Source organism: Dermacentor albipictus, chromosome 1, assembly GCF_038994185.2.
Source record: "Dermacentor albipictus isolate Rhodes 1998 colony chromosome 1, USDA_Dalb.pri_finalv2, whole genome shotgun sequence".
NCBI classification, from domain to species: domain Eukaryota; kingdom Metazoa; phylum Arthropoda; class Arachnida; order Ixodida; family Ixodidae; genus Dermacentor; species Dermacentor albipictus.
The window spans coordinates 102,498,628-102,526,258 of NC_091821.1; the positions used below are offsets into that span (position 1 = coordinate 102,498,628).

The 27,631-nt window shown below is 45.4% G+C and overlaps 1 protein-coding gene across 4 annotated transcripts in view; it reads right to left on the minus strand.

Annotated features, from left to right (window-relative positions):
• The window catches only part of EndoB (SH3 domain containing GRB2 like, endophilin-B), a 102,985-nt gene that overhangs the window by 15,060 nt on the left and 60,294 nt on the right, over positions 1–27,631 (minus strand). For 2 of the 4 annotated variants that reach the window (XR_010565653.2, XM_065437382.2), the window contains exon 9: positions 6,020–6,113. The exons of the other annotated variants lie outside the window; for them this stretch is intronic. Coding sequence is in view for 1 of the 2 variants with exons in the window: in XM_065437382.2 (XP_065293454.1) it covers positions 6,054–6,113 (60 nt within the window). In the remaining variant the exon portion in view is untranslated. The remainder of the gene's footprint in view (positions 1–6,019; positions 6,114–27,631) is intronic. 4 annotated transcript variants of the gene reach the window in all.

Consider the following 27,631-nt stretch of genomic DNA (forward strand, 5'->3'; position numbering starts at 1 on the left):
CAATGCATGCTCACTGACCTGGAGAGACAAAGCAAAAGGGTGGGTCTAAAAATTAATCTGCAGAAAACTGAAGTAATGTTTACCAGTCTCGGAAGAGAACAGCAGTTTACTTATTTATTTATTTATTTATTTATTAAGGAACCCACAGCGCCAAGGCATTACAGTGGGGGGGGGGGGGGGGGGGGTACAAGAAGGAATACATACGACACCTCTGCTCCTGTACAGTGTTAAAAGTGATAACAAAAGAGGAAAAACGAAAAAAAAACGGCAAAAAAGGCAAAGCCCCTAGCAATGCACATCTACAATCTACAAGATCAAAAAGAAAGCATCATTTGATTCAACCCTCACAACATCACTCGGCAGTCTATTCCATTCCCTAATGGTTTTAGGAAAGAAAGACATTCTGAACAATTCAGTTTTTGTCGCAAATTCACGGACCTTAAAATCATGGTCAACACGATTGGATCTATAAAAAGGCTCTAGCACAAACTTTTCGCGATCAACCCGAACAGCTGAATAATAAATAGCATGGAAGAACTTCAGCCTCAACTTCTTACGGCGCATGTCTAGTAATTCCCAGTTGAGTGCTTCCTTCGTACGCGATGCACTGTATTGAGCCCCGCGTATGCCAGATACGAAGCGAGCGGCAATGTTCTGCACCCGCTCCAGCTTATCTTTATCTCTACGAGTAGGCGGGTCCCAAACCGTACACGCGTATTCCAGAATTGACCTCACATAAGTCTTGTACAAGATGTCCCGACATGACTGTGGAAAAGTGTTTGCATTTCGGCGAAGAAATCCCAGGATTTTGCATGCTTTAGCAGTGACATAATCGACTTGACGGCGCCAATTCAAAGTGGGAGTAAAATAAACACCTAAATATTTAAATTCGAATACCTGTTCCAACATTACATTCCTAATAACGTACGGTTGCATATCAAGGTTTTTCTTTCTTGTAAATTTCATATGAACAGTTTTAGACAGATTCAAATTCATATTCTATTTGACGCACCACTCTGAGATTCTGTTCAAGTCTTCCTGAAAAATCTCAGCATCACGGTCACAAGTGACTACTCTATAGAGAACGCAGTCGTCCGCAAATAACCGCATTTGAGACACTACTCCGTCACCAATGTCGTTCACGTACAGCAAGAACAATAGCGGCCCCAACACGGAGCCTTGCGGAACACCGGACACAACTTGCACCTTCTGTGACTGAGTACCATTCACCATGACAAACTGTTGACGTAAGCGTAGGTAATCTTCCACCCATGATATTACTTGAGGACTGATATTGTAAAAGGCCATTTTTTTTTATTAGTAAACAGTGCGTCACTGTATCAAATGCCTTTTTGAAATCCAAGAACACACAGTCCACGCTAAGACGCCTGTCCAGTGCTTCTGCCAGCTCGTGCACAAATTCAGTCAACTGCGTAGTACAAGATAGGCCCCTTCGAAAACCATGCTGCCGAGGATTAAACAATGAATGTGCGTCCATATGTGCTACTATACTGGTGTACAAAATATGTTCAAGAGTCCTGCACGCAACTGAAGTTAGTGATACTGGCCTATAATTTGAGACGGTGTCACGAGGACCAGATTTATGAATTGGCACTACGCTTGCGATTTTCCAGTCATCGGGAAGGCAGGATTCCTCAAGCGACTTTTCGAAAATAATCTTCAAGTACGGTGCCACCGACTGTGCACAAAATTTATAAAACTTGTTTGGCAAGTCATCAGGACACCCAGCCTTACAAATCTTCAGATTCTGCAGCAGAGACTCTATGCCATTAATGCTAATAACAACATCATCCATATCACTCACCACCGGCTGGAAATTCAAGGTACTCATATCATGTCTGTGTTGCAATGCACAGCTGAAAACAGAGCTAAAATACGTATTAAAGAACTCAGCTTTTCCTACGTCATCATCAATAAAGCTGTTACCAGACACAAGCGGTGGTATAGTCACAGTGTCTTTTCCATTTCTCTTTGCATGTTTCCAGAATTCCTTCGGATTATCCTTTAATTTCGACTCCATTGAAATTCCAAATGAATGCTTTGCAGCTACCACTGCAACTTTCATTTTTTCGGTAGTTTCATGCAGCTTCAACCAATGATCACGTGTCAGCTTACCTTTGTATTTGCGGTAAGCTAGTTGCCTTTTGCGTGTTAGACTGCGTAACTCCCGAGTAAACCAAGGTTTACTTTTACTTCTTCTTTTCATTAATGTCCACGCCGGAACAAAGCGCTCCCTCAGCTCAAACATCTTCTTCTTAAATACAGGCCATAATTCAGTTACTCCAGTGTAGTCAGCATATGTTTCAAATACCGTCCGGTACTCATTCAACGCTTTATTTATCTCGCATACATTTGCTTTTTCGTAGTTATATACTCGTCTGTTTGCTGTTCCAATGCTTCTTAAATGTTCAACATTCATTTCACAAAGCACAACATTATGATCGCTTATTCCAGGTAGCACGTGAGTAGACCGGACGAATTCAGGTTTATTTGTGAATAACAAATCTAAGATATGGTTCCCACGTGTCGGTTCCAATACAGTTTGATGTAACTCAAAAAATTCAACCAAGTTAATCAGTTCCTGACTAGACCGACCCGAAAAAGAGTGAAAGTGAGGTTGATGACTCCAATCAATATTAGGCAGGTTGAAATCACCTCCAACTACCATGAAGTCTGTTTGAACTGCATCAACTGTCACTGCCAACTGCCTAAGCACATCAACGGATGAATCAGGCGGGCGGTAGAATGAACACACAGTTAAAGCTTTGCTATTATTAAGCGTCAGTCTGCACCATACAACCTCACATTCATCGGTGCCAGCATTTATCTGAGAAGAAGAAATTTTAGAATCCACAAGAATAAATACACCTCCACCATGCAAGTCACTGTCTTTTCTATAACACTTAATCGATCTGAGAATACTTCACCATCAGCAACTTCATTTGCTAACCATGATTCAGTACCGAGAATAATAGACGGCTTTACCATATCAACTAGAGATGCAAATTCATCAACCTTGTTCTTAATGCTTCGGCAGTTAATTACAAGAAAGGAAATATGCGTTGCATTATGCCGACGCCGTCATCCGACCGGTTCTACTCCCTTTGTAGCATCTGCTTTCTCTTTTATTACTGGTACCACCTCCTTTGTATTATCATCAAACAAGTACTTCTGACCATTTATAATAAGAGTGTCGTACTTAAGACTGATCTTATCGCCACTTTGTTGTCGCGATTTCGCGAACTGCCATAGATGCTTTCTCTTTCTGCGTACATCCTCAGAAAAGTCCTCTGAAATACTGACATTGCTTCCTTTTAATTTATAAGCACTTTTTAAAACATTTTGCTTTTCAACGTAGGAAGCGAAAGTCGCTATTAAAGGACGATTGCTACCAGTCTTGAATTTGCCTAGCCTGTGAGCATTTGCCATATTCACTGATTGGATACCCAATTTGGATTTGCACACATCAATTACACATATTCCAGAGTCCTCACTTGACTCGTTTGGTTTTGTATCTTCTACACCGAAAAAAAGCAAATTACAACGCCTCCTCTGGTTCTCGAGATAGTCTACCTTCGCCATAACTGAACCCAGCATACGCTGGTGTTCTTCACATTGTTTCTTACATTCTTTAATTGCGCAGTTAATTTTGTCAATACTAGATATTTTAGATTATATAGACGCTACACGGGCGCTGAGATCATTCATAGCGCGTTTACTTTCAACTTGGGTTAGTTCTATTGCATTTAACTTGGCCTTAATGCTATCTTGACCATCGAGGAGCCTCTGCAGAGTTTCCGCAGTGGTCGGGCCAGGGTTAAGCTCAACGTCGCCACTTAAAAGTAGCAGCAACAGATAAAAGGAAATACGACGCAATAATCGAAAGCGATGACGCGAATAATCTTTAATCTGACGCGAATAATAATCTACGATAGGTAGCGAGGCACTGGAAGTGGTAAGGAAATACTTAGGGCAGGTAGTGACCGCGGATCCGGATCATGAGACTGAAATAATCAGAAGAATAAGAATGGGCTGGGGTGCGTTTGGCAGGCATTACCAGATCATGAACAGCAGGTTGCCATTATCCCTAAAGCGGAAAGCGTATAACAGCTGTGTCTTACCAGTACACACGCACGGGGCAGAAACCTGGAGGCTTACGAAAACGGTTCTACTTAAATTGAGGACGACGCAACGAGCTATGGAAAGAAGAACGATAGGTGTAACGTTAAGGGATAAGAAAAGAGCAGGTTGGATGAGGGAACAAACGCGAGTTAATGAGATCTTAGTTGAAATAGAAATGGGCATGGGCAGGACATGTAATGAGGAGGGAAGATAACCGATGGTCATTAAGGGTTACGGACTGGATTCCAAGGGAAGGGAAGCGTAGCAGGGGGCGGCAGAAAGTTAGGTGGGCGGATGAGATTAAGAAGTTTGCAGGGACAACACGGCCACAATTAGTACATGACCAGGGTAGTTGGAGAAGTATGGGAGAGGCCTTTGCCCTACAGTGGGCGTAACCAGGCTGCTGATGATGATGATGCAGAAGACAAAGATTATAAATAACCGGGCAAGGGAACAAGAGTTCATGATCACAAGTTAGCCTCTAGAGTCTGGCATCATTCTGACAACATTCACCTAGGTCAACTAATCACAGGGAACCCTGACCATGAGAAGGAAATTCACAGAAGAATAAAAATGGGTTGGATCCTATACGGCAGGCTTTGTGAGCTGACTGGATGCTTACCGTTATCAGTGAAAAGGAAGGTATACAATCAGTGCATTTTACCTGTGCTGACATATGGGGCAGAGACTTGGAGACTGACAAAGAAGCTTGAGAAAAAGTTAAGGACCACGCAAAGAGCGATGGAACGAAGATTGCTAGGCATAACGTCAAGAGACAAAAAGAGAGCGATTAGGATCGGAGAGCAAACGAGTATAGACGATATTCTAATTGACATCAAGAGAAAAAAATGGAGCTGGGCAGGTCATGTAATGCGCCGGTTAGATAACTGTTGGACCATTAGGGTTACAGAATGGGTACCGAGAGAAGGGAAACGCAATCAAGGACAACAGAAGACTAGGTGGAGCGATGAAATTAGGAAATTTGCGGGCGCTAGTTGAAATTGGCTGGCGTAGTACAGGGGTAATTGGAGATCACAGGGAGAGGCCTTCGTCCTGCAGTGGACACAAAACTGGCCGGTGATGATGATGATGATGATTCCATACTATTGCAATTTCAAGAATGTGGCTGGTATGATGCCCAGGGTTGCCTGCTGCCAGGTTTTGTAGCATACATCGCTTAATTTTTCAAATGTGATGAAAAATAGGTGTGCATTATGATATTATTGACCTATCTTTAACAGGAGTAATAGATAAGCATATTTTGAAATTCAAAAACGCTTTGAAGTTTCAATTTGTTTTAGAGTGCAAGCAAAAGTGCTTCCTGAAGTTCAGTGCGAGGACACATGGTGGACGTTCACAGGTGTTTGCAGCTGGTCGTTCAGCGCTGTGTTGTCTCATGTGCTTTCTATGTCCGTGTTGATCTGCGTGTGCTACAACAAATTACAACATGATCTATCAGCAAGCCCATATACAGGGTGTCCCAGCTAACTTGGGCCAAGATTTTGAAAAACACCAATGCGTTCTTCAGAACAGAAATCCTGTGGATGTTGTTAGCGTTTATCTTAACTTACAGTACTATTTTTTTGCTCATCTTTTGTTGAGTAATTAGCCAAGATAAATTAATTAACTTTTTAAATATAGCTATTCAGGCATCAATAGGAAAATTGTGGAGCTTCACAAATATTGCTCAACCCAGGTACTTCCAACGAGATAGACTTAGCGTGGCCGTTTTTATTCTGAAAAAACGAAAGCGCGTGAAGTTTAAAAAATACCACATGACAGTGCGCTCTGTGCACCCGAATGCGCCGCGATTACAACGCTCTCATGAGTGATTTGTAAAAACATGACCAACGCCACGCGCCTTCCTTTCACTTACGAGAAAGGGCTTCAACCCTTGTTCGGCTCTGACATTACCGGCAGTGGCTGGCGACGGCACTCCGAAAAAGCGCTTCGTCAGCAGCTGCTCGCACCTGTCAACAAAGAACGTGCCCTCATCAGCCGTTTATTCTGATATGACGAGAAGAGCAATTTTTTTTCAAGCGTTCAAGTCGATGCAGAATAGAAAAATTACACACAAAACACGCATCATACATTTGAAACCTGTGCGAGAAAGAGCATCATTTGTTACTACGCTTTTCTTCCAAGCTGTGCCAGCGGCTAGATGCATGCGAGCTCAACTGTCTATTACTGTCGTGCCACACAACCGTTTTGAAGAATTTTTTCGCAGTGCCTAAAGCATGTCGTACTCAAGTGAGCAGAAGGTGAACATGGTCTTAGCCTTGGGAGCGGCACGGGGTGACAAGAGGAAAGCTGCCCAGGTATACCGAAATTGGCAATGTGGGGAAGACCTAGCGCGAACACAATTATGAGGAGCGATGTTTTTTACAAAGCACGGTTGAGAGCACTGTAATCGCGGCACATTCGGGCGAACAGAGCGTGCTGTCACACGGTAATTTTTAAGCTCCGCGGGCTTTCGTTTTTCCTGAATAAAGACGGCCACACTAAGTTTATCTCGTTGAAAGTGCCTGGGTAGGGCAATATTTGTGGAGCTCCACAACTTTCCTATTGATGACTGAACATTTCTAGCTGTATTTAAATAGTTAATTTATCTCGGCTAATTACTCAAAGACGAGCAAAAAAATGGTACTGTAAGTTTAGATAAATGCTAACAACATCCCCGTGATTTCTGTTCTGAAGAACGCATAGGTTTTTTTCTAAATGTTAGTCCAAGGTAGGTGGGACACCCTGTAGATACCCTCATTGCATACGCAGCCTTCGGAATTCAGCTGAAACGAAGTTGTGTCAGCGCAGTGAGATCCTCGTGCTACCTGTGCTTAACATGAGCTTCTGAAGAAATGATGCGTTTACAGCAGAATCTCGATAATACTAATCTCACGGGGTCTTGAAAAATATTCGTACCACCCGAAATTCGAAAAAAAAAAAGTTGAAGTTATAGAAACTGACAAACTTTTCGTTGAATGGAGCAAAAAACAGACACTTTACTTGCAGAGAAAGAAATCTCTAATTTTCTTTCACTTTTTCGTCAAGTCAGCCAGCAGCCATTTCTCAAGTTCGTAAAAACGCTCCAGACAGGTCATTGCCGACTTCCTCCGCACCGATGGCATATGCCAAAATGTTGAGCACATGCAGTGTTTTAGCTGCCTGTGGTGGCTTCTCATCATCATTCCTGTCAACATCACCTTCATCCTCGCTGGAACCCACCACGTTGGATGTGGCTTCGTGCGCAATGTCCTTGACTGTGCCCACAACGCAAGTGGAAAGGTTGTCACCCGCGGTGAGAAAATTGCCCACGAAGCACTCGACCTGAAGATCGTTCTAATTCTAGTTCTAAGATCGTTCTAATTCTAATTCCACTTGCTGGTTCCTCTGACTCTGGGGGCATTACTTTGCAACTTTTAAAGAATCCACACTTCCTGAAACAGTTGGCTACGGTAATCGGTGTGATCTGGCCCCAAGTCATGGCAATGAAGTGCAGCGCAGCCAGAAGGCTTATTTTCAAGTTACAGTCGTTTAGATTAATCTTAGCGAGTAGGCACCGCACAAGAAGCCCCTTAAAATGATGTTTCATGTTCTGGATGACTTCAGCATCAAGCAGTTGCAGGTGTGTTGCCGTATATGGGGGCAAAAACACAACATTCACATTTTGAAGCGTTATATGCTTTAGGTGGGCAGTGCACTGATCAACAATCAGGTCAATCTACCAGTTCATACTTGACATCTTTCGGTCGATGAGAGAGAGACTCTTCCAATAGGGCTGCCCTCTTCGAATAAGGCTGCCCTTTTCGAATACGGCTGCCGTCATCCAAGCTTTTTTGTTTGCCCGGTAAAGGCAGGGCAGACGATTCTCCAGCTTAAAACATCAAGGCTTCTGATACTTGACCACTACAGTGAGCTGAAGCTTCTACAATCCATCGGCGTCGCAGCAGAACAGAACGGTGATCCTCTCCAGGGTGTCGAAACGAAATGTTTTATTGATAACATTTATATGGACACTCAAGGCGAATTTTCGCCATTGCCATGATGTTCTGTATAAAGTCCAAGAGCGATAACACCTTCATCGTGCGTCGTATGCTGTATGTACAAGTGAAAGTATGCGAGGGAAGCAGACTATCGCGGCTCAATCTGGCGCACGTGAAGACAGAAAGCGGAGAGCAAATGCACCATCTTCCATCCTGGAAAAGGTCATGGAGGGATGGGAGCAACTCCGGCAGCGACTGCGCATTTCGCGACTGGACACAAGGGGAACAGATGATCGCGGCTCAATCTCGCATGCCGTATGCGGAGGAAAGTGGGGAGGCAGTGCGGAAGGGAAGGGGGGCAGCTTCGACTTTGCCAAAAAGTGCGTACTGTGCACAGCTATGCACGGTCGCGCATGCCACATCTTGAAAGTGATCTGCAGAAGGCTCATATGCACGTGTTCTCGTTGCTCTTGCATTGAAGCGATAGACAGCTCGAAGGTCACTTCCCTCATTGCTGCTGCCACATTTGCTCACACCAGTGTTTTGACAGTTGAGTGTGATGTGTTCATGTTTGCATGTGCGTGCTGACACCATGCTTGTTAATGTTAGTAAGCAAATGTTTCTATATTTACACAGCCGATAAAACTACTATCCTTACTTTGTATAGCTGTCTAATAATTTGCTATCGCAATCAATGCTTCGCCTTTCACGTGAAACAATCTTTTTTGTTCGTTCCACTGAAAAAAGTTCTGGTTCTGCTCTGTAAAGAAAAAATGATCCGCAATGGTTTATAACGGTTTATAAAAATTTTCAAAGCAATGTAACAATAAAACATAGTATTTATTTTTCTCAATAAGTGAATTATGATTTCTGAGATCATACTCAGTGCCTTGACTCAAGGTACTGAGCACGAATTCAGAAGCAGCACGTCATCGATTGTACTCGCTGAAATGCGAGACTGCTGCTTCAATAAAACAAACATGAACGATAAAACTTCGGTAACAAAGCATTGTACCCATAGAAAACGAAACAATAAGCTCTTCAGTGCGCAAGCTCTGGGTTTTGCTATGATACCAATCTGCTAATGCACCGAGCCGCAGGCTTAGATTAGCGGAGCACTTCACCAGCTATCGGTCGCACTATCCTTGCCTGAAATACGCGCTTATGTAGACCCCTGAGATACGCGTTAATTCTGACATAGCCTGATGTCGGTTGTTTCGGATCGCAGACTTTCCCCTTGAACCGAAAACCGATTAAAAATATTTCGGTTTCACTCCAAAACAAATAATAAATAATGTTTTGGTTACGTTTTCATTCCGATCAAAAATTTTGTTGTTGTTGTTGTTCCAACGCACTGATCCTCTCCTTGCATTTTTGCCTGCCCTGACATACTTGGCCTTTAAAGCAGAGGCTCTTCTCAAGCTGAAGGTTAAAAAAACAGGACTGCCTCTTCTCTATCAAACACCTCTTGGGGCTCATATCCCGGAATGAGTGACGGCAATAAAGTCGCGATCCAGTCGCTCATGATTGACTGGTCGTCTTTTTTTTTTTGCTTCACCGGAAGCCTCAAACCCATTAATGCCTAAAGAAAGCGTGAATTTGTCGGCTTTTTCATGAAGAACTTTACCGTTGATGTTCACACCGGCTGCAGTCGCTTCTTTAAACCATGTTAATAGGGGCTTCCTTCAGCTTAACGTGGCGGGCTGTCTTCGCCTCCTTTGCATCAATGCTGAAACGGAGCACATTCTTCATTATTTGATTACGTTGTACAACAATCGTGCACAATGTCGACAGTGCAAGGTTCAGCTCTTTCGCCAAGTTCGTGTGTTTTCTTTTGGGATCCTCGTCCACCTTTTGTAAAAAGTTCGACTTCTCTTTAAAGGAGAGGGCCTTCCACTTGCGAGACATCGTTGTTTGCTAGTGGGCACAGGCCGAAGCAGCCTAGCTATCACAGGGCACAGAGTACGGACGTGAACAGAAAGAATAAAAGAAAAAACAACATGGCTGGAGTAGCCTGTCTCAGCTTGTCCCATGACCTACATCTGCGTGGCCTGTGCCATCTGTACTTGCAAAGCAAAGGCGCAGCTAGCAGGTGAGGCTCGCAACCCACAAAATGCTGCACAGCCCTTTAGCCAGACTGATGACAGTCGGCACTGCTGTACGTGCTGCAGCGCTATTGCCACGTCGTAGAGCCGGTGGAGTGTCTTCAGCGGCCACGACTGTTCGTATCAAATGCTGCAGACAAAAAGCAGTTTGTTACATCACAATTCTAGTATGTTGTACTCTAACAGAACATTGATGGGGCCAACAAAACATTCCTTTCACCCCGAAATTCATACAAGCCATAATTGTATCATCGAGGTTCTACTGTATAGCGCTCGTAATTGGCATAAGTGGTGCTTGCTTCTAGCCATATTCTTGCAACAAACACAGCAGCAAGCACTAACCCAAAAGCTCATGTCCCCCCCAAAAGGGGCCCTCAACTACTTTTTATCGAAGTTGAGAAATGCATTTAAAGTTTAATTAGACTATTTTAGAAATACTTTGCCGCAAAAAGTACTTCAATGCATTCAGCAGAAGCGGAGGTATTGCCAATCAAGCATCGCGTTAGCGGTGCTTCCATTTCTTCAAAGCCTTGCAATGCGAAGGCTGTGGTGGAGCAGGGCATGCCCACAACGCTTTGCCTACTGAACGTCACCATGGTGCACAGTTCAAATTTGATTTTGGATGTTCATGTAGACGCCACTATTTTCGATTTTGGTGCCTACAATGCGCCAAACGTGGTTGTCCTCAGCAAGCTGCAGTGTTCTCAGCGAACGGACTCATCGCGGCACCTCGCGGCGGCCACGACATCTATGCTACGTAGCAGACCACAGCTACATGCAACTGCAGTGTGCATGTGCAGCGTTTACATTGTGCACAACACGGTTCGGGTGCCTGTTCATGCTCATATGCTTCAGTCTGGCTGTGCTGCGTGGTGTGGACTGGCTTTGTCCTGCACATGCTTGACTGACAGATAGTAGCCACAACAACTTGTGCATTTTGAAGCGATATCAATAGTCAATACGAAGCAAAGTCTACCAAGGCAGGAGCTGCCAGGAGTGAGCGCATATTGGCATGCGTGCGTGTGGTCCGACCTTACGTTTCGTGTGGTTATAGACTGGTTGAGTGTTCAAAACTAGTTGAAATCAGCGAGACCCGATGGCTACGACATCAATAAGTATGGTGGCCAAAGTTTCATTCCTACGCGAACAACCGCAGCCGAACGTGAGCAGACGATTCGACTTCTTCCGGAGGTGCGTAATTATTACCCAAATTTGAAAGCAGATTTTTGCTTATTTCAGCCTGTTTATTAAACTGTGTCAATAAATATATACAGTAACAATAGGAAGAAGCGCACTGATCCAAACGCCCTTTTGAGTGGCCAATAGCAGCTGTGCATGGGAATCTGCTATATTACGAAATAAAGCATCCAGAAAAGAGTGAGGAACAGGCTTGTGTTTAAAAGAGAGTGTTTTAGAGAAAGGTGACTTCGCATTCCACTCGCAAACTCCACGTGCCACGCATGAGTGCAAAACTTGACCGAGATGTTCACAGCAGCGTATGCTATCCATGGACTGTGTTTTTTCACCAAGCCCGAGGGGTGGTTCAGGACCCCTTGAAGGAATCTGCTAACGATTTGAGATTACTGAATGTGGAATGGCATTTCTTTTGTGAATTCAATCTTAGTACTAGCCTGGTTTGTCTATTGCAGCATCTGTGCTGCAATTAAGTATAGAAGTCCTCTCTGAATATTTTGAAAGGCGTAAAAGCCAATACCAAAAATTTTGTAGGAGCTGAAGTCACATGTGTACGTAGCATCATAAACATGGTGCTAATAGACATGGGCACTGTCTACTATCCGGTGAAATATGGACTCCCACGCAATGTTTGCTTATGCACCGCACAGGTCGACTCTTTAATGTCATGGAATGTATACATAGGTCAGTGAACTCTCAAGAAGCAGCTCACTAAGACTGGGACCAACTTATGAGGCTGAGTTCGTGTGAGCCTGGCTGAGCAGTATATTCATGAATATGAGTCAGAGCAAACTCTGTTGAGCAGAATTTTGGGGAGTGCAGCACACACATGCCATCAGCTCACACCATGGAATAAATCAGTAAGCAGCTGCATCTCACAATCTAGCAATAAGAAGATTCAGATACACAAATGTCACGCTCTCTTTGTACATCTATCTTGCAAGTTGCACGATTTAATTATAAAGGCCGTAATAACAGAATATGGTTATGTGAGTTTATGCAGTAACACATGTATGTGCAAACTCATGAGGAACTTTCCTTCGATCTTGTTGGGCATGGCTTATGCCACGTGATACACCTGATACTTCATTAGCTGTGGATGTGCAAGAAATGTCCACACTTGAAAGGATGCTATCATTCACAGGAATGGATACAACTGGTCGACTTGAATGTACGATTCTGATCTGCTTTCGTTAAATGTGTTGTCTACTGTTTATAAAAAGATGTTAGCCTGCTTTGTACACTTTTGCATGTGTTTAAAAGGAGGTAGAGAGAGAGAAGGAAGGAAAGGCCGGGATGTTTATGGCGAAGTATTAGAATATTGTGATACGTTACAACCAGCATAAACAAAAACAATTCAATGCACTGGAGTAAGTGCAATATGCAATTACACTTTAAAGTGAGGAACAGGCTTAGGTGCAGGTGCAGTAAGGATAAAAATTCTACAACATACTGAAGGTTTATTGGTTTCCGAGCAGAAATAAACATGATAATTCAGAAAAAAGAGATAACTGTTTAAATGATGCTTATTGTGCATTAACGCTTCGAAAACAAATTTATGATGCTGTTTATTCCTAGTCAAAGCATTAAATATGCTATTGTAGAAAATTCATTCAGATATATAGTTCGCACATTTGTTTTGAGAGCTTGATATGCAATCGCATCTTGCACTGGGAGTAACAGAACCTTGAAATGCTGACATGAACAGACTGCAACAAAATGGTTGGGCATATAGCACAACGTTGAAACGTGGCATATTATGCTGTGATATCATCTCCCCTTGGCACTGCATTTGACCGTATTTGCATATTCTTTAAATTGCTCAGTCCGTAAAAGCATACCACGCTACAACTGTGGCAATTTTGTATATGGCAAGCAGCTTGCATATATGTCACAGGATATAACATATATATATATATATGTCACAGGACATAACATGTGTTCCTTAATTACAGTGAAACATTGTTACTACAAACACCACATTAACGAACTTTTCAGATTAGCAATGAATGAATGAATGTTTAATGTTTTATGGTGCAAGGGCCAAGTATGGCCAAAGAGCGCCATGTCCGTGTTAATGAGTTTGAAGTGAAATCTGTGGGTCTTCGGGCTAACGTGCCCGGACCCGGCTAGCTTATAGCCTCTCGTCCCCACTCCGCAGCGCACGCAAAGGGGCGCCGCGGCGGGTTCGCTGACTCACCGGCAAAGCGTAGAGACGACTCCAGCCGTGGCACCAACGAATGGGGGTTGATTCCCTGCTATGTACAAAATGCGAGTACAATACAGGAATACGGCACTGGGGTGGCAGTCGCAGACTATGGGTGAAAGCTCACGGGAAGTCTGCTCCGCCACGCTGGCTCTTCCGAGCAGGTTCGCCACACAAAAGGGGGCCGCCTTGCTCAGAGGGGCCCGGGACCAAGAGGGTCCGCACGTCCGACATCCAAGAGCACCGAAAGTCAATCTGTCCGGGCGAAAGCGCCCGCGCACCTCCGATGCTGAAGGAGAGAGAAACTGAAGAGAGGGCGAGAGGGGCCCGCTCCTCAGGCACTGTTCTTACGCGCAGCGCACGGCGCAACGTGAGCCGCGCGCGCAAGCAGCAGGCTCCGCGTCGCGCCGGCGCCCGCGGCCACGGGGAATGTACGCTATCCAACATAAGGCTTGGAACTGCGTGTCCACAGCGATCGCGCAGCCGAATGGCCCAAGTCGCGCGTGAAAAGGAGACAGAGGTCCCAAAAGGGGTCCCCACAAATCATGAGTTTTATGAAGTTGGTGTGACGTGGCTGTAGAGGGGCCTTAAAAATGGTCGCGCTAAACTGCGTAAAATCTGTATCATAAAAGAATGGCGATGACTTATGGCGTGTGCTATGAACAATAAGACGCATTTAAAAAGAATGATATGATGTCTAAAAATATATCAGGTTATATAAGATATGCTGGAGCACTACTGCCTCCTTAGAGCCCTTGAAACACAAGGGCCTGGAGGCATGTGCTATTCAAAACAATTATCGCAGCGGCATCCTCCGGAGCGAGGATGCTCTACGAATTTAATGGGCATATAACGTGTAGTACGACATCATTTAAGAAGCTGAGTACTGCCTTGGTGTCAAAAAGCGGTTCCTTATACCAAGAAACATAGCCGGGTGTAGAGGGATGTAATTACGGTATGCAAGCGGAAAATGTTTCTTTCTCTCCGTTTCGGCTTCCCAACACTTCAGGAGTACATGGAGGGCGGTAAGCTTCTCACCGCATCTACCACAGGTTGGAGGTTCACTTCCAGTAAGTAGAAAATGATGGGTGCCAAATGTGTGTCCTATTCTGAGGCGACAGAATAGGACATCTGTTCGCTGAGATTTTGTTGGCGAGGGCCAAAAACCTAACTGCAGCTTTATAACGTGCAGTTTATTATTTATTTCTGCGTCCCACATGCGTTGCCAGTGGTTTCGCAGTTTCTTTCGTATGTAAGGTTTCAGATCTGTGAGAGGCACCAAAGCAGTATTATTAACAGCAGGGAGTGCAATTGACGTAGCCATCTGGTCTGCCAAAACGTTGCCTTTCATTCCCCTGTGGCCGGGTACCCAGCATATGATGATTTGCTGGTTAGATAGATAAGCTTTGCACAGGTCGGAATAGACCTCAGTAAGTACAGGATTTTTATGTTTGTAGGGTGACATTAAGGCCTTCACCACACTTAGGGAGTCTGTATATATAACAGCTTTTTGGAGTTTTGCTTTCTTTATATGCTTTACAGCCGACCATACAGCGTAGGCCTCTGCCGTAAAGGTACTTGTTTCTGGATGTAGTATATCAGATTCTGAAAAGGATGGACCGACGGCTGCATAGGACACTCCAGCATGTGACTTAGAAGCGTCTGTGTAGAAGTCTGTGCACGAGTGTTTGCACTGAACTTGTAGGAAATGCATTCTTATTTCGACCTCTGGAGCGTGTTTTGTGACTTTTAGAAAGGATAGGTCACATTCTATCACCTGCCACTCCCAAGGAGGTAAGGGCTTGGTTAGGTGCATTAAGGGAAGCTCGAGGAGTGGCACATGCATTTCATCGCTAAGCTCCTTCACACGCAGCGAGAAAGGCTGTCTTATAGACAGACGGTTGCGGAAAAGTGTAGCATACGTCGTATCGGTAATGGTATTAAAACATGGGTGTTCAGGAATGGAGTGCACTTTAAGGAAATAAGTAAAGCTGATGTATGATCTCTGTAAGTGGAGCGGCCACTCATTCGATTCGGCATATAGGCTTTCGATCGGGCTTTTTCTGAAAGCACCAGTGGCTAGGCGGATACCTAGATGATGGACAGAATCCAGCATCCTTAGCGCGCTCGGGGCGGCAGAGTTATACACTACGGCCCCATAATCCAATCGTGACCGTATTAGGCTCTTGTAGAGATTCATTAGACACTTTCTGTCACTAGCCCACGTAGTCTTGGATAGAAGTTTCATTAGGTTAATTGTTTTTAGACATTTTTCTTTCAGATATTTGATGTGTAGAATGAAAGTGAGTCTATCGTCAAGTATAATACCTAGGAATTTGTGCTCTTTGTTGATAGGAATTTGTTGTCCACACAGTTCTAAGCAAGGATCCGGGACCAGGCCTCTGTTTCGTGTAAAAAGAACACAAGAACTTTTGTGAGGATTGATTTTAAATCCGTTTTTCTCTGCCCATTTTGATACTTTGTTCAAACCATGCTGTACCTGTCTCTCGCACACTGCGAGGTTACAGGATTTAAGAGCTATTTGAATGTCGTCCACATAGATAGAGTAAAAAATGGCCGGTGGTAATGAAGCACGAAGCGTGTTCATCTTCACTATAAAGAGCGTGCAGCTTGGGACGTGACAGTACATTGCCGACTTTTACACGGAATGTGCGATTGGACAAATAGCTTTCTATGAGGTTTAACATTGTACCATGAATGCCCATTTCTGCCAAGTCTCTCAAGATTCCGTAGCGCCAAGTTGTGTCGTATGCTTTCTCCATATCGAGGAATATGGATAGGAAAAACTGTTTGTGTACAAATGCGTCACGGATGTTTCCTTCGATGCGTACAAGATGGTCAGTTGTGGAGCGCCCTTCTCTGAAACCACACTGATAGGGATCAAGCATGTTGTTCAGTTCAAGGTAATGTATGAATCTGCGATTAATCATTTTTTCAAATACCTTACAAAGGCAACTTGTGAGGGCTATCGGGCGGTAACTTGCCACTGAGGAAGGGTCTTTGCCTTGTTTCAAAACAGGGACCACAATGGCTTGTTTTCATGCGGTTGGAAGGTATCCCACTGCCCAAATAGTGTTAAAAAGTGCGAGTAGTGTAACTTGCGTGTCATTGTGTAGGTTTTTGATCATTTCATACATTATTCTGTCAGATCCAGGTGCAGAGCTCTTGCATGCGCTCAAGGCAGCTCTAAACTCCGCAATACTAAAAGGACGGTTGTAAGGCTCATTCTCTCGACATTTTCTTGTTAATGGCTTACGTTCTTCTATTTGTTTATATTTCAGGAAGGATTGCGAATAATGATTTGAACTTGATACGCTCTCAAAGTGCTCCCCAAGTGAGTCTGCCTGATCTTGCAGTGTATCGCCCTGTGTATTCACCAGAGGGAGTGAATATGTTTGTCGCCCTCCAATTCTATTTACCCTGTTCCAGACTTTGGCCTCATCTGTAAACGAGTTAATACTCGATAAAAACTTGTGGCAACTTGCTCTTTTGGCCTGTCGGCGGATTCGCCTGCCTTGGGACTTTACTTTTCGAGTTCGGGCAGTATGGACGGGGAAACTATGCTAAGATCTATTGAAGAAAAGGTTCTATTTGATAGGGAGTAATACGTGGGTTCCCTCTTATTCAGCACGCACGCACCTGAAGAAAAAAGGAACTGTTCAACAAGACGACCTCGCGCGTCTGTACGAGAGTCGCCCCACAGGGAGCTGTGCGCATTGAAATCGCCAAGAACAACATAAGGTTCTGGCAATTCGTCTATAAATGACTGAAATTCATGTTTGTTTAATTTGTAGTGTGGGGGTATGTAAAGCGAGCAAATGGTGACAAGTTTATTTAGAAGAACAGCTCGAACCGCCACTGCTTCAAGGGGCGTTTGTAGCTGTAAACGCTGACAGGAAATACTTTTATGAATCAAAATGGCAACACCGCCTGATGATACAATAGCATCATCGCGACCTTTGCGAAACTTGACATACGGTCGGAGAAAGTTTGTGTGTTGTGGTTTTAGGTGTGTTTCCTGTAGACACAGCACTTTTGGATTGTGTTTTTGGATAAGCTCTTGCAGATCATCAAGGTTCCTAAGAAGACCTCTGACGTTAGATTGAATTATTTGTGTATCCATGTTGGAGGTCAATAGGTGCTGTGTGTACAGAAACAGAAGTAGTGATTATGGAAATTACAGAGATTAAATTACAGAGCCCTTTCGAGGCCCTGTAACGGGAGTTTTGTCCTTTCTGGAGCGTTTGAGGTAGCCTCGCCGCTCCTTAGGCGCTTGGTGCGCCTTTAGGATAGGTGTTGTGTCCATTGCCTCTAGTGAGGCTCCGGACACGTGCTCTTGCGAGCGAGAAGTTTTCAGAGGGAGTCCTGCCTTGGAGGGCAAGACCCCTGCGCCCACCAGACCGGAGGTCGATGGGGCTCCCTGAGGGATTTGGCTGCGCCGGCTGTTGCCAGCGCTGGAAGGGGCCGGGGGGGGTTGGAGCAGCCTCCGCTGCATCAACCTTCGGGGTCGAAGGTCCCTTCTGCTCGGTTGGCGGAGCAGCGCTAGCTGCAACCACCGTGGGGGCAGGTGGCGTAACTGCCGACTCACTGCGTGTGGGTCGGACAGTCGCCGGAGGCCGTTGTGACGCTGCCCCCTGACGCGCCACTTCGGCAAAGCTTTTCTTTGGCAGGTATGCTACCCGCCTGCGTGCCTCTTTGAACGTTATATTTTCCTTAACTTTGATTGTGACTATTTCTTTTTCTTTTATCCATAATGGACAGGCTCGCGAGTACACGGCGTGTTCCCCATCACAGTTCACGCAGTGTGGAGCATTCTTGCAATTGTCAGATGAGTGTTCTTGGGCACTACATTTTGTGCAAGTCTGGTGGCCTCGGCAGTTCTGTGAACTGTGGCCAAATCTTTGACACTTAAAGCATTGGAGAGGATTGGGAATGTACGGTCTGACTCGGATCTTTAAGTAGCCAGCCTCAATCGTCTCAGGTAGCATACTTGATGCAAAAGTTAGAGTTAAGTGCTTTGTCTCAATCTCCTTGCCATCGCGCCTGATCTTTATTCTCTTGACATTGGTCACATTTTGGTTGCACCAGCCCTCCAGTAGTTCGGCTTCAGTCAGTTCCATCAGATCGGCATCGGAAACGACTCCGCGGGTGGTGTTCATTGTGCAGTGTGGTGTGACCGTCACTGGAAGACTCCCGAAAGATACTAGATTAGAGAGTTTCTCGTACTGTGTCTTATCACGCAGTTCTAACAGGAGGTCGCCACTTGCCAACTTAGAGACTTTGTAACCTGGGCCAAAAGCTTCACAAAGTGTCTTTGCAACAAGAAAAGGTGAGATCATTCTCGCTGCTTTTTCTTTTTTCTCGGAATGTACAACATGAAATCTTGGGAAAGTGTCATTATTTCGGCCAAAAAACTTGAAAACTTCTTCGGTGCGCCCTCGTTTATGAGGGCGATCAGGAAGTGTTGGAAAAGAACTTGCCATAGATACATGTGAAAATTCGGCAGCGCCGCCAGCCACCCACAATGGAACCCAACAAGGGGACGCTGCAGGACCATGAAAAGACGGCCTGCATGCGCCAGCTGTATGACACTACTATAACCAAATCTGTTATAACCAAGGTTGGCTATCCCACACAAGGTTAACCCTTGCCGCCGAGGAGAATGAAGTAAATGGAAGAGAGGAGAAGACAGGAAAGGTCAAAAAGTAAGAGATAAAGATGAAGATTCAAGAGGAAGAGACAGGAAGAGGCGACTGCCGATTTCCCCCGGGTGGGTCAGTCCGGGGGTGCCGTCTACGTGAAGCAGAGGCCAAAGAGGCGTGTTGCCTCCGCCGGGGGGCCTTAAAGGTCCGAACACCCGGCATCGGCTCAAGCCCCAGGATCCCCCCTTTCCCCGGACACGGCTAGGCCGCGCACGGCTACACGCGGGAGGGTCCAACCCTCGTGTGCTCGGGTACGTGGTGTCGCCACACACCAAACGCCTGCGGATGCAGACGCCCCTGCGTGGTTCAGATTAACAAGCTTTTCAAAAATCTCCTGCTGACTGCTTATATTCTTAAAGCACACTTTGACCAGCACAAAGAAGTCAAAGTCAAAGACGAGGAACACGAAAAAACTGTGTTTCTTTGTGTTCCTGAACAGCACTCATCTGTGTTTCTTTTTGTTCCCCGTCTTTCGTCTCGTTTTCTTCACGCTGGTAAAAGTTTGCTTCAAAATCATGAAGCAACTAACTTGCACCAGAGTCCTGCTATGACTGCTTATAGTTCCTCCCCCCCCCCCCTCCCAATGTAAAATACTTCAGTACTACGAATTTCAGAACAGCGACCTTTTCAGAATAACAAATTGTTATTCAGTTTCTGTGTCATATTAACAATGCCTCAGTATTGCAAACTAATATTCTGCGATTCTTTATTTTCATGTACCCTTTATGGCAGCCGGAACAGTAGGCTAGCAGATGACAAGGCACAAAAAGTGGACGCCATGGAACATAGGTTTGGAAAATGTGCAGCCGTGCAGGCGGAGAAAAACCCCGGGAGGACAGATTTTTTTCTATTGCAGAAGTGATGACGCATAAGGTTTTTGCAAGAGTGCTCCGCCAAGACAAGTGTTGCCTAGCAACAGAGGCGTGTGTCTTCCTTCTTTCGCCCTATATATACCTGTGCCAGCTACGTGCATGGAGAAATGTAACATCTGTGGTCGCGAGGATGCCACACGTTTGCACTTTCTTGATGGTGTCGTTTACACACACTTGCGCTCTGGAATACCAAATTTACTTGAATCTAGACCGGCCCCGATTCTAAGCCGACCCCCGAAAATTCGAAGCCAGGAAAAAAGAAAAACGACAACTTACCTCAACTTTAGGCTGAACAAAAAAGCGAGGACAGCGTTCACAGAATGCAAACAGCGTTTATTGTGTGCGAACAACTCGGTCCCTCAGTCCATGCCAGAGGCCCCAATCCTGGCCGGCCGCACCTAAGAACACCCAGCTAAGCCTCAAACCACCGCTTGTGCTCACGAGTCACTTTGCCCTCCACTCCTGCGACTGCTGGCTCAGATGCCGGAGTTCCCATACTGCCCCTCCCTCTGCGAAGGTGATGATGGCACTGGCTCATGGCGGCTTGCAGCGATGGCATTGCACCCCTGGTGGCGGGCAAACCTTGCAGACTGCGGCACCGAACGAGGATCTGCGGAGCAGGCAACGTCCGAGTCACCAAGGTCTTCCTGGAACTCGCTGGCCCTAAACCTGGCTGGCTTCCTGGACGTACGCTTCGCAATGATGCCGCAGACCAGGTGGATGAGCCTCCAAGTTGTCGAGGTTTTGCAGGAAAAAGTAGAGGCCCTAAACCATTCCCAGAGGCACACCTGGTCAGGTCGCCGGAGGTAGCAGCCACCCGCTCTCTGCCATTCCATCGTACAAAGACCACACGGCACCGCACCACGCAGCTAACAGGAAGGGAAGATCACAGATGTTGATGATCGTCACTCGAACACTGCCACTTTCACAACCATTGGCAACTGACCTCAAGCGCCCATGAGGTTCCCATCATAGCCGTCATCGATCTCCTCTTCTTCAGAATTATCGTCATTGTCACCTTCATCGCCGCTGCCGCCAGCCGGCGCCGAGGAACCACCGCCAGAGTCCGAGACTTCGCCCTCCTCGGGCTCGGACAAGGACAACACACCGCTCTTGTTCTCAGCTTCGCTACCTGATGAGCGGTTCTTCCAAGCGATTTTCTTTGACAGCATGCCTTCACGTGCCTTGGTGGCTTTCTTACCGCAACAGTCCAGTTGTCATCGCTCTCTGACGTCTCCAAGTTGCTGGACGCGGACGCGCCGCTGGATTTGGAGCCATGCGTGGTCTCCATGCTTCGACAACTTGTCGCGTTGATGCAGTAACCGTGCCGGCAGGTTCCTTCTCCAACGGTAGTGCCTGGAGCTTCAGCAGTGCGCAGGAAACTGCTCCGCTCTCGTGTCCCATGCCAGACCCAACGACGGTGACAGAGGAGGAGCCAGCTGAAATGCTCCTTAACAAATGCCAGAGCTGCAGCTCGCACCTCGGAGATGGTCATGCACCAGGCCAGGCAGGTGCCGCTACTGGCCATGGAACGGGTGTCGCCCACCTTCCCCACGATCATGGTCCATCCTGGAATGCAGTCGGGGCCCCATGTTACGGGCGCCAATGTGGGAACAGTGTGGTCCCTCCGTCCACGCCAGCAGGCCCCAGTCCTGGCTGGCCATGCCCAAGAGTGCCCAGCCAAGCCTCGAACCACAAGTCATTTTGTCCTCCACTTCTTCGACTGATGGCTCCTATGCCGGAGTTCCATAATTGCATATGAACATGCCGAGCTAATTTTACGTCATCATCGCTGCTGTGGTTTAGTAAATGCCATCATCGTTGCGACGCACGCAAAAAGCATCTCCCGTTGCCCCCTTCAAAGATGGATGTTTTTCTCATCGATGCCAAAGTCCCGCCCGGCTTGAACATTTGACGATACCTCTGCGGCTAGCACAACTTTTCGTTTGAAAGCGGCACTAGTGGAATCGCTGTTCGGTGCCATTATGATAACGCCACGCCGCGCGCCGATACGACACAGGTCAAAATGGCGAAATCACTCGTGTACTTCAGTTGGCTACTAGTGTGGCTAGTAGCGGCTGTGATACTGAATTTTCTAGATGGCTCTAGCTATGCACAATATTTATCAAATTCAATAAATAACTGGCGCTTTTTAACGTCCTCGAATCTAAGCTGACCCTAGAGCTTGGTATATGATTATTTTAAAAAAAAGAAGAAAAAAACTATCGGCCTAGGTTCGAATAAATACGGTAGTTCAGATGTCCACCTCGAGCGAGATAGTTGCAGTGTCCATGGCAAGGAATGTGAAAAAGAATCAAACAAAAAGAAACATTACGCTTTATAGGCGACATGGAGCCTCTTTGTTAATGATTCTCTCGATGTCAGGGTCTCTTTTGCATGCGCCACTCTATATACGCTGGTGCGTGGCGGTGAAATCTATGGAAAATAGCAACGGTGCGGGCCGAGAGCAAACAGCGATGTTTTCGTGGATAGCTCATACGGTGACAATTGATAAGTGGATGTGTTGATGGGTGAAATAGACAATTTTGGGGCTTTCACTATAGCAACCTTTCAGAATAACGAACAATTTGCAGCGGTTCCCTGAAGTTCATCATATCGAGATTTCACTGTATACATGTGCACATCCGCATCTCCTGTCGTCACAGTATGAGCACCAAGATGCCTACCAAGTGTACTGGCAAGCTTTTAAAGGGCCCCTCACCAGGTCTGGCCATACTGAGCTGACAAGTGTAGTGCACTAATACAATGTGTGCTCACAATCGTGTCTGCTAAAAATTGCATCCCTACATGCCAAGGAAAGAGCTGAAATTTCAAACTGAATGCTGTTTGCTTTTCTCCTCGAGTATGCCACACTCCAAGCTGGAGAGTCGACGCATCTTGCACAAGTGTGCCTACGTAAATGGCAGTGCTGTGACGTCGCTCATAGTGGCACGTGATTAAGAGAATTATTCAAGGTAACATCTGTCATTTGTGCAATCTGTTGCTTCAACAGACGAATTAAAGGTTAGATAAATAATAAAACACACAAACCGAATGTATTCATGTTTTTTTTTTACTTCGCACCGCACCAAAAGAGATGTACTTCCGTTTCGTCTACTTATTCACACGTTGTGCAGTTGTGCGCACTGAGAGCGAAACTATGTCATTTTCTACTGTGTTCCAACGTGCGATCATGCTCTGTGATTAGCTTGCGTCTGCCTCAGTGTTCGTGTACCACTGACTTAGGTATACTGGTAGTCAAGTGTTCTTGTGTACAGCACACAAAATCGTGCACTGCGTGAAACGAGACAGACATAACAGCACGTGCACATGACCATCAGCGAAAGTGTGTTGTGCCAACAAGCCAACAAGCGGGAGGGAAAAAAAAGGAAAGAAAGGAAAAAGAAAAAGACTAAGGTGGGATCCTGTGACGCATGCATCACGTGATCCTCCAGCTCTGGTATGCGAGAACGCAGGGAAGGAATTTCTCTTGCAGAGGCTGGACGGGGCAAGTGGAGAGAGCGTCTCCATTGGCAGTAGTGCTCGCCTCCTGAAATCACGGGTTTGCGGCACTAAACTATTTCTATCTCGGCTATTAATAAACATGGCAACACTGCTGTGGCAATGTCACCGACTTTCCTGCTCATTGTGCAGGCTCTAGCTGGGCGCTTTTGGGTCAGCGCTGCTGCAACTTTCACGGTGGATGGACGCTGCCAGCTTGCATCGCCTTTGGTCTTGCCGGATTGCATCTTAGGTGCACCCTTCAGTGTGTGGGGGTTCCACTCTGCGCGCGGCTAGGGCTGAAGGCGAGCTCCGGATCTAGCCCCACGCAGTCGCTTCGTGGTACTCCCAACCCGTAGCGCGGGAATCGCGGCTACGCCTGGTTCGGACGAATAAGGCAACCAGCGGTGTCAACGGTAACAACGTTTATTGCTATTAGCAATATCGAACACTCGCAGAGGGACGTCCTCTCAGTAAAAGTAGTAAAAGGCTTGCCTCGTTGTCTGGGTGGGTCAGACAAACGAGATCACTCACGGGATGAGGCAGGTGCTGTCCAGGCGGTCCAAGGTGTCGGTGTCCCAAGAGGGCAAGTCTCTCCCGGTAGCGTGCTTTTATGCCTTTTTACCTTTTTGCGAGGGGAAGTCCTCCTCGCCCGCCGGATATGTTTCCCTTTCCCGTGAGCCGCGTAGGAGAAGAGGAATACGCGCGTCATCAGAGCGACGAAGAAAGGGAGGGCGCGTAGTGCTTCTCTCTTGTCTACGCCGGCACGACCCGTCGCCACGTGCGAACAGGTCGCCGTGGGTATGCGGGAGGAAATGGACGCGGGTGCTCCCCACAAGTGATACCATCACATCGCGGCTGCCACACATGGACTACGGCCACAGCGCTTCATCAACATGCACCGTGACGTCACCCGGCTATCTTGGACCTATTGACTTTCCGGTTTTAAAAGGGACGCCCGTTTAAGCAAACACCCGTGGACACGGCAACACTGCCGTGGCAATGTCACCAACTTTCCCGCTCATTGTGCAGGTTGGTGATCGAAAATATGGTTTTCGCAGTGATTTTCTATGCTTAGTCGTGTTGCCGTGTCCACATACTCTCTTATGTTGTATATCTGAGTGTTTTGCCGTTGCTTGTTTGCTAAAGGCCCGCTTGGGAGATGTTGAAGAAAATCTCGGACCTATCACTGAAGAAATGTTTAATGAGATGATTAAGACACAGAGGGCGGTCTTGGAAAAGTAACTAATATTGAAAAAAACCAAGCATCTTTTGAGGCTCGAGTAGAGGGCAGGTTTTCGAAAATGGAGGAAAGATTAGAGATCTTGGGCGAAGCCCCAACCAGACTTGCTAACCTTGACAAGTTTGCCAATGAAACTGAAACTGCTATGGCAACTCTTGGTAAAAAAGTTGACCACTTGAACCGTAAATCAAATTCTGACAGTAATGCTCTCGTCAAACGAATTGATGACCTCGAAAATCGCTCTCTGCGAAATAATCTCATTATCAGAGAGATAAAGGATGATGCGAATGAAACTGAAGAGGCATTACGTAAGAAGGTCAATGTTGATGTTTTTTATACAGTCTTAAACCTAAAAATTAATTCAGTCAAACGGATTCATTGCTTAGGAAAGCGACAGGATGGTAAAGATCGGCCAGTCATTTTGAGACTCTCAGATTTCTGAGATAAAACTTAAATCCTGCGAAACTGCTTTATGATCCGAAGTAAGGAGATCAGCATTAACGAAGACTTTTTTTTAAACAAATTGTCGAGATCCGCAAATGGCTATGGGACTCTAGTTCAGAGGAGAGGAAAAGGGGGATCAAGGTGAAACTTATGTTTGACAAGATAAAAATAAATGATGTGGTGTATGGTTGGAATGAGGCTACTAATTCCAGGTACATATGAAAGACACCTTCCGATAGAGATGACAAGCGTGGTAACAACGATTGACGGTGTCGCAGTGCTTCTGAACAGTTTAAGATAATAAACATAAATGTAAGAAGCATTTTTAAATAAAGTTACGGTCATTGAGGCTCTAGTACTGGAACGTGATCCCGATATTCTGGCACTTACCGAAACATGGCTTAAAAAAGACATACTAGATGCCGAAGTCACACCTCCTGGATACAATATTGTGAGAAGAGACCGCGAAATGAGAGGAGGAGGCATTGCCCTGCTAATTAAAGAATGTATATTGTTCAGTATTCTCCTGCATGTCACTGATATTGAAGCTATTTGGATTAAAACCAAACTTCATAATCGTACAGTATTCATTGGTGCTATGTACAGACCACCAAACTCCCCAGTGAATGTGCTTAATAAATTAAGAAGTTTCATGAATGCACACCTAAAGCACGAAGACAATATTATTTTATTAGGAGACTTCAACCTTCCTGGAATTAATTGGTCGACACTTTGTGTAGAGGGAGATGACGTCCCTATCTGTGAACAACTACTTGAGATCGCTTTCTGTTATGATTTGACTCAGGTCGTCTCAGCTTATATACGTGTGGGTCCAACTAGTACTTCCTCAATTCTTTATTAATATTCTTATCTGGTTGGTTGCTCCCATTTCTTAACATGTGTGAAATTGATGAAGGCCTCTCTGATCATAAAATGGTTATGATGTCACTAGAAGTGTATGTTAATATCATGCGTGAGAACGAGAAACTTGTGATTCCAAACTTTAAAGCAGCCAATGACCTGGCAATACTGGAACATCTGGAGCAGTCATTTTATTCTTTTTTGGAGTTGTACAGATCATCTGGTACTACTGAAGAACTATGGAAATTTTTCCATGATATGACAGCGTTTTGCATACAACATTTCATTCCTCAGCGTTCTAAACATGCAAGAAAAAGAAACCCCTGGGTAACTCAGGAAATAATACACACTAAAAGAAAGCTTAAACGTATGCGAAAGGCTTGCACCCTCAGTCCTAGTATCAAACAGAAACATGACATTCATCTTTTAGGTAAAAACCTCCGGCATAACCTGAAGACCCATCTAAAGATAACTTTTATAACTCAACGCTGAAACGATTTTTCAAGGAAGCCCCAGATAAGTTTTGGAGGTACCTGAATCCAACGGCTAAGTCGTGTAGCATGCACACAGACAAAAGTAGCAAGGATCAAGCGGAGGTATTTAACTCCTTTTTTTCCTCAGTTTTTACCATTGATGACGGTATCTTGCCTACCATCAATGATTATGCGGACAGACTTCCCATTCAGAATATCAAGATTACAGAAGAGGGCTTTTTTAATCTGTTGCTTCATGTGAATATAAAAAAAAGTCCCGGTCCTGACGAAATCCCCAATGAATTCTTTTATAGATATGCTGAATGAAGATCCAAGTTTTTAACACCAATTTTTCAATCATCCATTTCTAGTGGCTCATTTCCCACTGCCTGGAAGCGCACAAAAATTGTGCCCATACATAAAGGTGGTCCAACCTCTGGCACTAGCAACTACCGACCGATATCGCTCACGAGCACCTGTTCTAAAATGTTAGAACACATTGTATCAAAGCACCTGTTCACCTACTTAGATGAACTTAAATTTATTTTTCCAGATCAACATGGCTTTCGCAAAGGATTGTCCACCGTCACTTAGCTTACTTGAACTTGTACATGACCTTTCTAGCACAATTAATGCCCGCCACCAAAGTGATATAATATTCTTAGACTTTGCAAAGGCCTTTGACAAGGTGTCCTACAAAAAGCTTTAATTTAAAATCAATGTTACCTTCAAAAATTCTTCCCTTACGCGGTGGTTCGCTTCCTACCTTGCACATAGAGAACAATATGTTCAACTGGGACATCAGCAATCTAGTTTATCTCCCGTGGTATCTGGGGTACCCCAGGGCAGTGTCTTAGGGCTCCTTTTATTTCTAGTTTTTATAAAT